At 34.8% G+C, this 14,749-nt stretch overlaps 1 protein-coding gene, 1 long non-coding RNA gene and 2 pseudogenes across 2 annotated transcripts; 1 reads left to right on the forward strand and 3 right to left on the reverse strand.

The window, feature by feature from the left end:
- Positions 1-4,022: 4,022 nt before the first annotated feature.
- LOC108474686 (uncharacterized) lies at positions 4,023-9,043 on the reverse strand. Its single transcript, XR_008280438.1, has 4 exons — positions 8,860-9,043; positions 8,568-8,596; positions 5,069-5,153; positions 4,023-4,340 (listed from the first exon to the last, which is right to left on the reverse strand). It is a non-coding gene; the product is annotated as an uncharacterized LOC108474686 (long non-coding RNA).
- On the reverse strand, positions 8,927-9,045 carry LOC128291023 (U2 spliceosomal RNA; annotated as a pseudogene).
- A 3,636-nt stretch (positions 9,046-12,681) lies between these two features.
- On the forward strand, positions 12,682-13,257 carry LOC108475743 (major allergen Pru ar 1-like). Its single transcript, XM_017777732.1, has 2 exons — positions 12,682-12,865; positions 12,962-13,257. The coding sequence occupies exons 1-2, from the start codon at positions 12,682-12,684 to the stop codon at positions 13,255-13,257; spliced, it is 480 nt and encodes a 159-aa protein (XP_017633221.1).
- A 331-nt stretch (positions 13,258-13,588) lies between these two features.
- Positions 13,589-14,136, reverse strand: LOC108475184 (major strawberry allergen Fra a 1.05-like; annotated as a pseudogene).
- Between the last annotated feature and the right edge of the window lie 613 nt (positions 14,137-14,749).

The following is a 14,749-nucleotide window of genomic DNA, read 5'->3' on the forward strand; positions in this document are numbered from 1 at the left end:
TTTCCTCGGGTGATAATCAATCACTAACTCATAGTTTTTCAATAGTTCGAGTCATTTTCGTTGTCGCAAATTCAGATCCTTCTGAGACATCAAATACTTCAAGCTCTTGTGATCGGTAAATATATGGCACTTCTCACTGAATAAATGGTGTCGCCAAAATTTTAACGCAAATACTATTGCGGCCAACTCCAAATCGTATGTCGGATAATTATTTTCATGTGTTTTTAACTATCTGGAAGCATATGCTATAACTTTTCCTTCTTGCATTAAAACATAACCCAATCTGTTCAACAACGCATCACTGAAAACTAAAAACTCCTTTCTCGACTCAAGTTGAAATAAAACTGGTGTTTCGGTTAACAATGCTTTCAACTAATTAAAACCTGATTAAAACTTTGTTTACATTTCTCAGACCACTCAAACTTTACATCTTTCTACAATAATCAAGTCATCGATGTAGCTATCATTGAGAAACCTTTAACAAATCTTCGATAATAGCCCGCTAATCCCAGGAAACTTTTGACCTCGGAAATATTTCTTGGTGGTTTCCAGTCAACAACCGCTGAAATCTTGCTCGGATCAACTCTAATGCCTTTCACTGATACCATGTGTCCCAAAACTCTAACTTTTTGGAGCCAAAACTCGCATTTGCTAAATTTAGCAAATAGTTGTTTATCACGCAGAGTCTGTAACATAATCCTCAAATGCTCGACATGCTTAGATTCATTTCGAGAAAGTATTAATATATCAGCAATGAACACTACGACAAATTTGTCCAGATCCGGTCTAAAAATTCAATTCATCAAATCTATGAATACTACCAGAGCATTAGTTAACCCAAACGGCATAACAAGAAATTCATAATGCCCATACCTGGTCCTAAATGCAGTTTTCGGTATATTTGAATCTTTAACTCGCAACTGATAATAACCGAATCGCAATCAATCTTTGAGAATATTGTTTCTCCTTTCAACTGATCGAACAAATCATCAATTTTCGACAAAGAATACTTATTCTTAATCGTAACCTTGTTAAGCTATTAATAGTCAATACACAACCTCATTGATCCATCTTTCTTCTTTACAAACAAAATCGGTGCACCCCAAGGCGAGAAACTTGGTCGTGCAAAACCTCTATCCGTTAACTCTTGCAACTAAGCTTTCAACTCTTTCAACTTTTTCGGAGCCAATCTGTACGGAGCTATCGATATCGGTGATGTTCCAGGTACTAACTCAATAGCAAATTCAACCTCTCTGATTGGTGGCAACCTGGGTAATTCCTCTGGAAAAACATCTGAGTATTCACAAACAACTGGCACTACCTCAATCTTTAATTTCAACACTTTCATATCTAATACATATGAAAGATATGCCTCGCAACCCTTTTTTCACATACTTTTACGCTAACATAACTGATATCACGATAAGTAACCCATTCAAATCATCGGGTTCTATACTAAGAGTCTCATTGTTCTGACATTTCAATACAATAAAATTTCGTCTACAATTAACAACCGCATCATGTAAGGTCAACCAGTCCATACCCAAAATTACATCAAACCCATCAAATGGTAAAAGCATTAAATCAGCTAGAAAAATGTAAACTCGAATCCTCAAAGGACAATTCTTACAAACTTTAACAATTAGAACATATTGACCTAAGGGGTTCAATACCTTAACCACAAATTCAGTGGACTCAATAGGTAAACTCTTACTAGACACTAATTTTGTACATACATATGAATGAGTTGATCCAGGATCAACCAAAGCAGTTACAGTAGTGTTATAAAGAGAAAATATACCGGTGATAACATCTGGTGCTGACGCATCTTCACGAGTGCGAATGGCATAAGCTCTGGCTGGCGCTCGTGCCTTTGATCTCACTGTAGTATTCCTCATAGCACCTTGACTACCACTCATATTTCTAGTGTTTCGAGGTGGTCTCCCTCTAGGTGTTGTATTGCTTGGCCTCACGGTTTGAGATTTTCCTTTCTCAGACTTCTCAGGGCAATCTCTAAGGTAATGGTCGAATGAACCACACCTAAAACATGCTCCACTCTTTACCCGACACTCGCCATAATTTGGCCTGTTGCAATGTTTACACTCGGGTCTAACATTTCTAACACTACCCACGTAGCTACGGATGTAGCCTGAGGTTTAAGACTGAAGTGTCTCGCATATCTATTTTGACAAGAATGTCCTGCAGGAAGAGTGGAACGGTAGTGATGTTCTTTAGATTTCTTCAATGTTGATTGATGAGACTTTCCTGTAAATCTCTTCCTCGAATCTTTAGCTTCAAATTTGGCCTTTTTATTTTCTTTGCTAAGCTCATCGGTTTTGTGATCTCTTTCGACTAAAACCACAAATTCTTTTAATTCAAGTATCCCGACTAAAAGCTTGATATCTTCATTTAACCCATCTTGAAATCGTTTGCACATAATTTCTTCAGTGGATACGCATTCTCGGGCATACTACTTAGTCTCACGACTTCTCTTACGTACTCAGTTATGGTCATACGACCCTGTTTCAAGTCTAGAAATTCTTGCACTTTTTATTAAGAAATCATTGACTTATGTACTTTTTCCTAAACTCGATCTAGAAGAATTCACACGTGACCCGTTCTCTTGGCACTACAGATATCAAGGTATTCCACCACTGATAACCTGAATCTTTCATAAGAGACACAGCACATTTAACACACTCAGTCGGTGTACAGGACAGTTCATTAAAAACTCGAATTGTATTCTCAAGCCAGAACTCAGCTCTCTCAGAGTTGTCATCAACTGTAGCGCTAAACTCTTCAGTCTCACACTTTCGAATTTTATCAGCTGGTGGTCTATTCATACGTACTGGTTCTAGAACTTGATGAGCTACGGGAATCAGTTGGGGATAAGGTGGGGGTGAAGGTTGTTAAGCAGTCAGATTCGTCTGGACAAACTTAGTGAACTATTCATTCATTATCTGGAAGAAGGCTTCCTTAGAATTTCCTCCCTGACTATCAAAATTGGGTCTAGACCCAGACGATGCTACCTCTCGAACTGAGGCTGGCGCGTTACTTTCAACATCATCTGAATCTGCTCGATTAGGATCCATTACTATATGAAAAACATGATTTAAATTGTTAGGAGATGTCACACTAACACATATTAATAAATTGCATGTATAGCTAGACTTACACACACTACGTTAATCTTAGAATTGACTAAACCGTAGCTCTGATACTAGCAATGTAACACTCTTAATTCGTACCTGACGTCAGAATAGGGTTATAGAGTATTACTAGACTTATAGATTAAACAATCACTTATTCAACATATATCCTTCTCATGCAAACCAAACATCATTCAATTTCAGTCCTATCGTCCCTAATACGAGCCCTCGAGGTCCCAAATAAACATTAAAAATGGTTCGGGACTAAACTAGATACTTAAGAAATTTAAAAAAAAAAACATGGAAAATTTTCAAAGTGCAGGGGACACACACCCGTGTGGTCAGGCCGTGTATGCATTCGAAACGAGATCACATAGCCGTGTCTCAGCTCGTGTCTGACCCCGTGTAACTCTCTGACTTGAGTCACACAGCCAAGCCACACGCTCGTGAGCCAAGCCGTGTTCTCTTCGAAATGGCCTCATACGCCCGTATGCTAGGCCGTGTAAAAATTGAAGGGTATACTGACTTGTACCCCACAGCCATGCTACACGCCCATGTTCTAGGCCTTGTGAAGCTACTGACTTGGTTTCTAATGAAATATCAGGGGACACACTCCCGTGTCTCTACCATTGTGGACAAAAATAAACTATTTTCCAAGCCATTTTTCTCATTCAAAGTGGTGCCAACCTACACACATCAGTATGCAAAAAACCAAGGCATAATAGGCATACAATATCAGCCAATGTCAAGTTTACAACATGTAATATCAACACATACAAGTATAGCACTAATAGACATCTCAATTAGCCATATAAACTCATACCAAATATGTTGTCCATATCTACCTAAATGGTCAAACACATATATGCAATCTTTGTACCTAAAACTTAACATGTATGTCATTTAAGAATCATAACCATGTGGTACCCAAAAGACCATTTCGTAGTCAAGGCATTCATATGACAATTGTACATCGTATACCACGGCTATTTACATATTTACATGTCAAAATGTATCAAATTCAAGCCAAATTGATTGGCTAAATACTTAACAAAACACATAGGCTATCATTAGCCAAAAAGGCCTATACATGCTATTTAACCCAAAATACAAAGTCAAAAGTACCAAAATAACATTTGATAGTGTGATGCGATCTCTGAAAACTTTTAATCCAAGCGAGCTTTCGAAACACTAAAAAAAACACAAAAAATAAACAGAGTAAGCAATTAAGCTTAGTAAATTCGTTTAATACAGAATTAGGCTTACCAATTTACTTCAATTTAAGTAATAAATTCAAAGCAAGGTACAATTCGATTTGGTCAAAGCCTACCATACAATCCATAATCACATTAGTCATATTTTCACATAAAAACCAAGAATCATATATAAATTCATCAATTAGTTGATTTCTCTGTACATGTAACATCTATGTCATGTAATCATATACTAAATATGAACCATTTCCATGTAAATACCTATAGTTGTTCATAACGAACTTGTATTATCTCATAATAAGACCATACCCGTTGAACTACTTAGAATGACGTTAGATACGCAAGTGATACACACGCATGGTGTATTGAACTATAATCCGTCAATTCTTGTACAAGTATGCTCTTATGAGCGATAATCGGTAAGCTCCTCTAAGCTGAGTATCGATAAGCTCTCACGAGCTGTGAATCGATAAGCTCATACGAACTATGGTGAGTCCCCAACAAATGCAGGATCTCAACCAAAACGGTAACTTTAATAACAAGTCAGTTGTATCCTACAAATTTCTAGGGTTCAAACGAGGCTCGGTATTCGTCTTACATTGTCAGTTACGTGCTAGATAATTATACATAACAATTAAATAAAATCTCATGCAAATATATTTGACTCAAAGCATATAAATATGTAAATTATTTATACGAACTTACCTCGAGTTAATATGGAGTAAGTCGACCGATTAATCCACTACTTTTTCTTTGCCTCGATCTAATTCCGAACGTGGCTTTTGTTGATCTATATATATAATCAAATTTAACTTATTTAATACTTATTCTAATCAATTCAATCCAATTTCATGTTATAGAAAAATTATCATTTTGCCCCTAACATTTAACTTCTTTACAATTTAGTCCCTAGGCTCATAAAAATGAAATTCATGAAATTTCAGTTCACCCAAGCATAGCTGAAACTTATATGTGCTTATAACAGCCCATACATTCCACAATTTCATACATTTAACACATAAATTTTGAAGTTATCAAAAGAACCCCTAATTGATAATTTCATTAAAATCCTTTAACAAAAGTTGTCTAATTAACAACAAAGACTCATATTATCCTATTAAACTTCAAGAATAATAAAAAATCTCTAATGGAAAAACCCTATACTTTCAACCATTAATTAATCTTCCATTTAGCTAGATTAAGCTACAATGGTCTCGAAAACATATAAATCAACAAAAACTAGTCAAAGGATCACTTACATGCAAGGGAACTAAGTGGATGAATTTTTAAACTTCAAAAACCCCTATTTTGCTACAATTTCCTGTGGAGAAAAAGGTAAACACTATGGTCTTCTTTTTGTTTTATTTTTTTATCTGTTAAATCACCTAATACCAACCTAACCTTGGCAATTTCATAATTGAAATCCATGTACATACACTAACTCATTTATTGGTCTAATTACTCAATAAGGACCTCTACATTAAAGTTCTATAACTATTTAGCACTTTTAGCTAATAGAACATAACTTTCGCACTTTATAAAATTTAGTCCTTTTTCACAAATTGAGCATAGAAACGGTAAAATTTCTTAACGAAATTTTCATACCATGATTCTAACATGCTATAGATATTAAAAATATATTAAAATAAATTTTACGACATCAGATTTGTGGTTAAGAAATTATTGTTTCGATTTCACTAAAAACAGGCCGTTACACATATGCTCTTCGCAGGCGATCTGGTCATTTTTAGTTAAGTTGATATACAATATGTAAGTGTGATTGAGAAAGTTTTACATGAATTTTTTTTTTGTTTTTCAAGACATCGAATTAATGTGTCGAAGACCAATGTGGTTTTCTCTAATGGAGTGGATAAAGTTCTAGGAAGGAAATTGTGTGAAACTCTTGGATTTCAAATGACACAAAATCTAGGGAAATATCTTAGAGTTCCCCTATTTTCAAGAAAGGGTAACGAACAGTTCTCTGTGATTGATAGTTGACGAGGTTTGAAACAAGTTTCAGAGTTGGGAAGCTAGGAAACTACTACTGTCAATCAAGCTACTTTAGCCCAATTGGTTCTCCTATCTATCTCTAATTTTTTGCATGCAGTTTGTAATGATCCCCTAAGGTATTTGTGATGGAATCGAAGGTTTGGTGCTAAAGTTCATTTGGGGGACGACTGGTGACAACAGGAAAGTGTCATTGGTTGTCAATCGGCCTACTTTAGCCCAATCGGTTCTCCTATCTATCCCTAATTTTTTCATGCAATCTGTAACGATTCCCCAAGTTATTTGTGATGAAATTGAAGGTTTGGTGCTAAAGTTCATTTAGGGGGTGACTGGGGACAATAAGAAAGTGTTATTGGTTAGTTGGCAAGCGGTTTGTCAACCAAAGGCTTGTGGTAGGCTTGGTTTTCACAAACTAAAATACCAAAATTAGTATTTTATGTTGAAGTTGGGCTTCAATATTGTATCAATCAATAGTTTTTGTGGGTGCGAGTACTTAGGTCTAAGTATGGGGTTAAAGAAGGCATACCGAAAGATATATCTCGCAGTAAATGTTCATTCCTTTGGAGGTCTCTTTCTAGAATTTGACCCGCGCTCAGAAATAACATATTTTGGTCAGTAGGTAATGGGGAAAGTATTAGGTATTGGAGGGATAATTGGATACTGACAGTTGGCCCTTTGGTTAATCACATCCCTTCCTATACTTGAATTTAGATTGTTCTTTTAGGGAATTGGTCACTGAAGATAGGTCCTGGAATATGGATATGTTTCGGGTTTGGTTGTCAGATGGGATCATCAATTACATTGCAAGTATTCCTCCTCTACGACCTTTAGTAGGACCTGATAAAGTTGCTTGGATTGGATCTGCTTCTGAGGGCTTTATTGTTCAGAATGTGTATCAATAGCTTAGTAAGGAACCATGGAATTCAATAGATGATATGTGGAAGATGGTGTGGAAATTTCTAGGACCGTAGGGAGTTTGGTTGTTTTTTTGGCTTGCATTTAAAGAAAGGTTACTCACATAAATAGAACGAGTAAGGCAAGGGATAAGGGATGAAAAGTGTTGCACAATGTGCGAAAATGCACTCGATGATGTTATTCTTGTCCTTAAAGATTGTTCTGTGGCTAAAGAAGTGCGATATCAGCTTATTCTAGTAGAAAAGCGAGACAAGTTCTTTTCAGGGAATTTGCAAGAATGGCTTGAATCTAATTTAGGGAATCCTTACAAGATTTCATTAAGAGAAGTGGATTGGCAATGTTTCTTTGGCCTAATGGTGTGGTGTCTTTGGAAGAACTAAAATCTTCTTATATTTCAAGGCAATCAGTGGAGCGTCGATGAGATGATTAAAAGCTCATACAATTGGATCTTACAATATATTTCTTCCCAAAAGTCATTGCCATTTATGAGACTAGCTACAGGGATATTAGCCACTGAAGAAGGTAATTGGGTGTATCTGAAGACTGATGGCGCTATGAAGTTAGATTCTGGGTTGACTATTGCTAGAGGGATATTGCAATATCATTAGGGGGGTTGGATCCTTGGGTTCAATAGGAGTTTGGGTTAGTGTTCTATCTTCAATAAAGAATTATGGGATATTCTTGATGACTTGAGGGTTTTAAAAAATCAAAGCATGATGGAGTGTTAATTAAAACAGATAGTTAAGAAGCTATTTGAACTATTTAGGAATCCTTCTCAAAGACATCTTCCTCAACACGTATCCGGTACATTCAACAAAACTTGCTGGACATTGGCCAATAGAAGCTTGAATATATTTCTCAAGAGATGAACCTAGAAGCAGATTATATTGCTAAGATGGTTTTTAACAAGAATGAGGGTCTTCAATGCAGAAGATTGAAGACTTGGAAATTGAAGGCGATGCATTGATGAACAAGTTTGAGAAAATCACTTACGAGACGAAATTAGAGGCCTCTCCAGATAGGGGATCTATATGCAAGAGTAGTAGCAAGTATTACAACCTATGTGAGTTTGAGCCAAAGGAAGAGGCAATCAAGGCGGGCAAATAAAAAGCATTGGCAATATCCAAGGCCATTGAAGCCTACCCCCTGGCAAATCCTGATGCTTAATAAGATAGCATCATCCACTTTAACAATTATCAAGCTTCTAGATTTGAGTTTTGAAGTTGGTGGTTCATATGTACTTCATATTGCTAATAAAGAGTTCATAGTTTATTCTGATTACCAGTAAGCTTGATCTGAAATGCGTGAAGCCTGTAACAAATAAAAAGCATCCAATTTATTTACTGAATCTATAAAGATTTATATATTGAATATTATCCGCAACGTTTTGAATTTAGATTTTCAATTGACTCTGATTTTACTTTATTTTATTCCCTGAGAAAAAACAACAAACTTACCATTGAAGAACAATCTGTGAAAGTTGAAAGCAACATACCTGGAACTTTAGAACAAGAGCCGAAAAATCTTTTAATCAGAGCTGGTTAATTTATCATAATTGGCCATTAACTTTGTACCTTGCAGGAATAATTGAAAATGGGTGGAGGTGCAACGCCTGGGCGACGCTCAAGAGCCCCTGTAGTGATGGACTATCCCCTAAAAAATAAATTTAATATCATGTGAGCCAAGGGCCCAGTATCAGATATTAAACTGATAAGAACAGATACTACACTTGATCTTAGCCAAAAGGCCGAGAAAGGTATGCTTTTTTCCGTCAAGCATCGCGCTATTTAAAACCTGCTTCTCGCCTTTCTCACGTACGCTCCCTGATGTGGGATATTATGCAAAGGAGCAAGGCACCATCCCAACAAAGATTTAGTTTCCGTAGTTGCATCAGACAAACAATTTAACATTGAAACAAGCATGCTTAAGCTAATTAATTCAACAATAAAACCATTTTTCTAACGATCAAAACTTTGAAAAACAAACGCTACATTTGCAATTTGTAAAGCACGCCAGCAATGGGATTATGGCTCTGCTCAAAGAAGCAGCAACGGAAACAGCATTAGTTTTATCTATGCTGAACTTAAATGGTTTACTTTCTCCCTTGTTTCAGTTTCCTAAATCTTTTGTTTTATTATTATTATTTTCTAATCTAAAGCTTAGGAGAGTGGAGAGAAAATTAAATAAAATCTCAATTCAAATAGGTATCTATTTCAATAATTACGAATCAAGAGATAATCTTTGGCATCCGAGACCTAATGCTCCAAATCAAGGAAGCATCCGAGAATCGAGCCCTTGTTTTGAAAGCTATTGAAAATTATGTGTTAGCAAATCCCAATTTCTAAAACTCTACTCTCATGGCGTTTGGATAATGTTTCATGTTTTGTCTTACCCAAAAACTGTGTTCGATTGTGTTATAATTGATCTGTCTCACTGGATTTCATCATTTCTATTTTCATTGTAATAAGAGTCTTTTGAGTTTTTTCAATTATATATACTTGAAAGCAATGTTTTAAGGTTCACGACAGTAACACAGTTATTATTCAACAGAAATAGACAATGATGGGTTGAATTAACAATTAAGTTATTTATGTTTTGTTGACACTAACCTGGAAAATCAAATGGAAATACCGAAACAAGAAAAATATTGGTATGTTTACTTAATTTTATATCAACTACGTTAAAGTATATCTGTTTAATTATTAATATTTGAATTTATTATTGATGTCAAACCTTACATTAAGGAAACTATGTTAGGTGTTAAATTAAAATAATGATACAAATATAAATTTTATATTATTATAAGAAATTAGTGTATAATAATTATATATAACCTTGAATTAAGGAAACCGTGTTGAGTGTTAGATTAAAATAATAATAGAAATATAGGTTTTATATTAATAAAATTTTCTATATAAAAAGTTAATTTATAAGAACTATTTTTTATATATAATTTTAGGATGAAACCATAACAGTATTATTACTAAGAAGTTTAGCAGAAATTGAAAGACAATTAAGATTATTATTATCACATGATTATATATTTGTGACATTTTGTCAATGGATGGTTTTGATTTAAACTTCAGTTAAAGTTGATTTGGGAGGTTAATGTCTACTTTACATAAATATATGTTTTTATTATATTATAAGCGGTATATGTAAGTCATTATAAATGACCATTTTGAATATGGAAATTAATGTTGTGTATAAGTATGTATATGTTTTGGTAAGGTGACAAACCATTATATTACTAAGATAATGTGAAATGAAATGGTTAAGTGTTGGTTGTGACGGTTTAAAATTCATGTGAAGTAAGTTGAAATAAGTTGTTTTGGTTTGATTTGGTGTCAACTTGTGTGGCATGAATGATGTGGGATGGGTTAATTGCATTGTTTTGGGATGAATTTTGGTCAGTTTTGTGCATGTATGGATGTGTAATTGTGCACCAAATGATTAATGGTATAGTTGGCTTGAAATATGTATCAAATAGCTTGATTTTCACCAAAAACAGAGTTTTTGTCTTGTCGACCACATTTCCTCGTCGCAACTTTGAATGGATAGTATGTGACGTCAGGTGGTTTAATACGTGACGTTGGTCCTAAATTTTTAAAACTTTACAATTTGGTGCTATTTCATTCTCGAGTCAACAAAAAAAGAACTTTCGTAAACTCGATTAAGAATTGAACTTAATTATATATTATAATATTTGAGTGTTTATAACATGATTGATTAGTTGAAGGATTTATTTATGATATAATTGATCTAAAATTTTGAAAATGTTCCAAATTAGTCCTTGTTCAATTCTGAGTTGATTCTAGAGCATATGTAGGCTCGTGTAAGGCACAAGAAAAGTTGTATTCATTGATTATGAACTAAATTGACTATGATTGTATGATTTGTGTGTAATTTGAATGTTAACTGTCCGTATTTACTCCGATAATGATTGTAGCATCCCGTAACTTGAATCCGACGATCAGGTTGGGTGAGGGGTGTTACACCTATCTTGAGCATCAATAAACTCGGGTTGTATCGGAGCGCCAATCTTTAACTTCTCCAATTTTTTCGGGTCATTCAAATCAGACACAATAGTGTTTGAAGGAACGATCCCCTGCTTCAAACTAGGCATTCCTTGCACTGGATGGTTTGAAGCACTGGTATTGGCAAATTGTTGCCTTGCAATCATGGGGGGCCCGTGGGTATACCCCTAGTGGCACATGAGGTGGGGTAAATCCTGGCGGGTATATAGGATCCTCGATACCATTTGTATAGTGTTGGTATCCTCTTGTGTTAGGATTTTTAGGATTTTCAGCAAGACCTTTGCCATTGATCAGATTCCTTTTCATCTGTATCATCAGAGTCATCTCATCTCTTGACTCCTCCCTTTGCTCCCTCATTTCTTGTAAAGAATTGGCTAATTGTTCTTTCAATTCCTTTTATGCCTTTTCTAACTTCTCTATCTGGGCTGCTTGTTCGTTTTCCATAATTCTACTCTTTGTCGTATATTATACTAATGATGAATCTGTTGATTGACCATTAATTAGGGATCAAAACCATGAGATGATGGCAAAAGGCATGTCTTGTTCATGAGTGAACGTTTTTGAATGAAAGGCTAAATCGATGGAAACATAGATGATAATGTAAGCATAGCCAAAAAAATGCATGAATGCAAAAAGTGTTGATTGAGACCCAATCCGGTTAAAATTAACCCTTTTGCTACAACATGTTTTATTCCCAGAAAAATAACAAATACACACTGAAAACTTTTCATTATTCTTGAAGTACCTGTATATGGTACTTGTGTTTGTGTTAGTGTTATCCGGACATTAGTGGGGGATATGATCCTTATAAGACTCTCTAAATATATGAAACATATAATAAAATTGAAGATAACTGTGTTAGATACATGCCCATGTCCGGAAATCTGTCTTATTTAGAATAATATATTGATTACAATGTCAAAATAAAAGCTGCAACAATAATTTAATAGTCCAAGCACTTGCATCCAAGGTTTTGATTGCTCAAAATATTAGTCTATTTAGAGTTCTTTTCCTTCTAATCTTCTTCAGAGTTCCAATAATATTGCTCTCGAGATTCAATAATTTGTCCATTTATGATAAGCTTGATTGAAGACATAAGTAAGATAAGTACACAAACCGGAATCAGTTAAAAAATATAGGTGTTTTTCTCGTACTGAAGGTCAAATTTTCACTAAATGGCAAAACATCCCATAAAATATAAAGAAATCACCCAAGATTTCTAAGGGCCTAAAACTCACAACCACTAAATCTTGAAGCTGACACTATAAATACTTCCCTTATATATCAGATATGTACATCAGTAAACATAAAAAAAAATTCACTGCAAAGTAGTAATCAAATCCCAAATCACTAGAAATCATGGGAGTTTTCACTTATGAATCTGAGGTTATTACAGCAATCCCACCAGCCAAGATGTTTAAGGCTTGCATCCTTGATGGTGACAATCTCATTCCCAAGATTCTTCCCCAGGCTTTTAAGAGCATTGAGTACATTGAAGGCAATGGTGAGCCTGGTAGCATCAAGAAGGTCACCTTTGGAGAAGGTTACTTCATTTATGTAACTTTATACTTTGAATCATATATATAAATATATATTAATTGGAAGGAAAAAGGTGAAAACTGTGTTTTTCTTCATACAGGAAGCCAATTCAAATACATGAAGCAGAAGGTTGAAGCAGTAGACAAAGAAAATTTTGTGTACATTTACAGTGTGATTGAAGGCGATGCGTTGATGAACAAGCTTGAAAAAATCACTTACGAGACAATGCTAGAAGCATCTCCAGATGGGGGATCCGTATGTAAGACTACTAGTAAGTATCACACCATTGGTGACTTTGAGCTCAAGGAAGAGGGAATCAAGGCTGGCAAAGAAAAGGCCTTGGGAATATTCAAGGCCATTGAAGCTTACCTACTGGCGAATCCCGATGCCCACTAAAAGTCCTAGTTCTATGATAGGATCCACTTCTTGTTTTCAGTTTATATTGCTAATAAGAGTTCATAGTTTGCCTGGTTATAGGGAAGCTTGAACTGTAATGTGAGGCCTGTAATAAACAAAAGTGCATGCAATGTATTCAATAAAATTTGTTGTATGAGATATCCATTGAGAATAAAGAATACATTATCTTCCATCTTTGAAGATTTATTAATTATATATTGAAGTTGAGTATAACAAACTTGAGTTTCAGAAGAATCGAAATTAATTATATAACTCCATTCATACATCAGAAAACTTTGAGGATGGGCTACAATATAATGGGATATTTTCATTAGTGGCGGGGATTTGCAAGGACATAAGCGTCAACAGCCTTGAGTATTTGCAAGGCTTTTTCTTTGCCAGCCTTGAGTCCATCTGTGATCTCAAAATCACCAATGGTGTAATACTTACAGCTGATCTTAGAAATGGATCCACCTGCCGATGATGGCTCCAACTTGGTTTCATATGTGATTTTCTCCATTTTATTGATAAAAACACTCCCTTCAATCACACTGTAGCTGTACACAAGTTTATCTTTGTCCAATGCTTCCACCTTTTCCACCATATAATAACTGGCTTCCTACATGTTGATAAACACATAATTTTCACCAACTTAATAGTATATATGATTCAAGTTATATAAATGAACTGACCTTATTCAAAGGTAATCTTCTTGATACTACCAGGCTCATCATTGCCTTCAATGTAGTCAATACTCTTAAAAGCTTAATCAGAAACAACCTTAGGAATAAGGTTCTCTCCATCAAGGATGCAAGCCTTAAACATCTTTGCTGGTGGGATTACTGTAATAACCTCAAATTCATAAGAGAAAATGCCCATTGGAAATTATCAAAATGCAGAGGGAAATTGCTAGTTATTTTGCACATGTGAGATTCTGGGTTAGAGGTTGTTGAATTGATATTTCTTTAGATTTGATTTTTTAAAATTAAATGACTTGAATCCTTATTTAAATAAAATAAAAATAAAATCCATATAGAAGTACACTTCTTTTATTTTATTTTAGAATAAAGTTTTTAAACCTTATTAAACTCTATTTATTTTATATTAATTAGAATAAAGTGTTTCAATCTTACTACACTCTTATTAGAATATGGTTTTACAAGCCTATAAATAGACATAGTCAAGTCTTCTTGTAATCATTCGAATTCGACATAGTGAATTTTCTTCTCCTCTCCCCATGACTTTTTCCCGAAAGGGTTTCCACTTAAAAATCTGTGTTCTTTATTTTTATTTCTCTTTTATTTGCGATATATTGTCATTACTAACAATCTATTTTTTACAAATTGGTATCAAAGCTTCAGGGTTGTTCATCTCGATCACGGTAATGGCGTCTTTAAAGTATGAAATTCTGTTGTTAGATCGCAACACCAGATTTGCGTTGTGGCAGATTAAGATGCAAGTAGTTCTTGCGCAGATAGATCTGGAGGATGCC

The sequence above is a fragment of the Gossypium arboreum genome, chromosome 3 (genome assembly GCF_025698485.1).
Source record: "Gossypium arboreum isolate Shixiya-1 chromosome 3, ASM2569848v2, whole genome shotgun sequence".
Lineage (NCBI taxonomy): Eukaryota > Viridiplantae > Streptophyta > Magnoliopsida > Malvales > Malvaceae > Gossypium > Gossypium arboreum.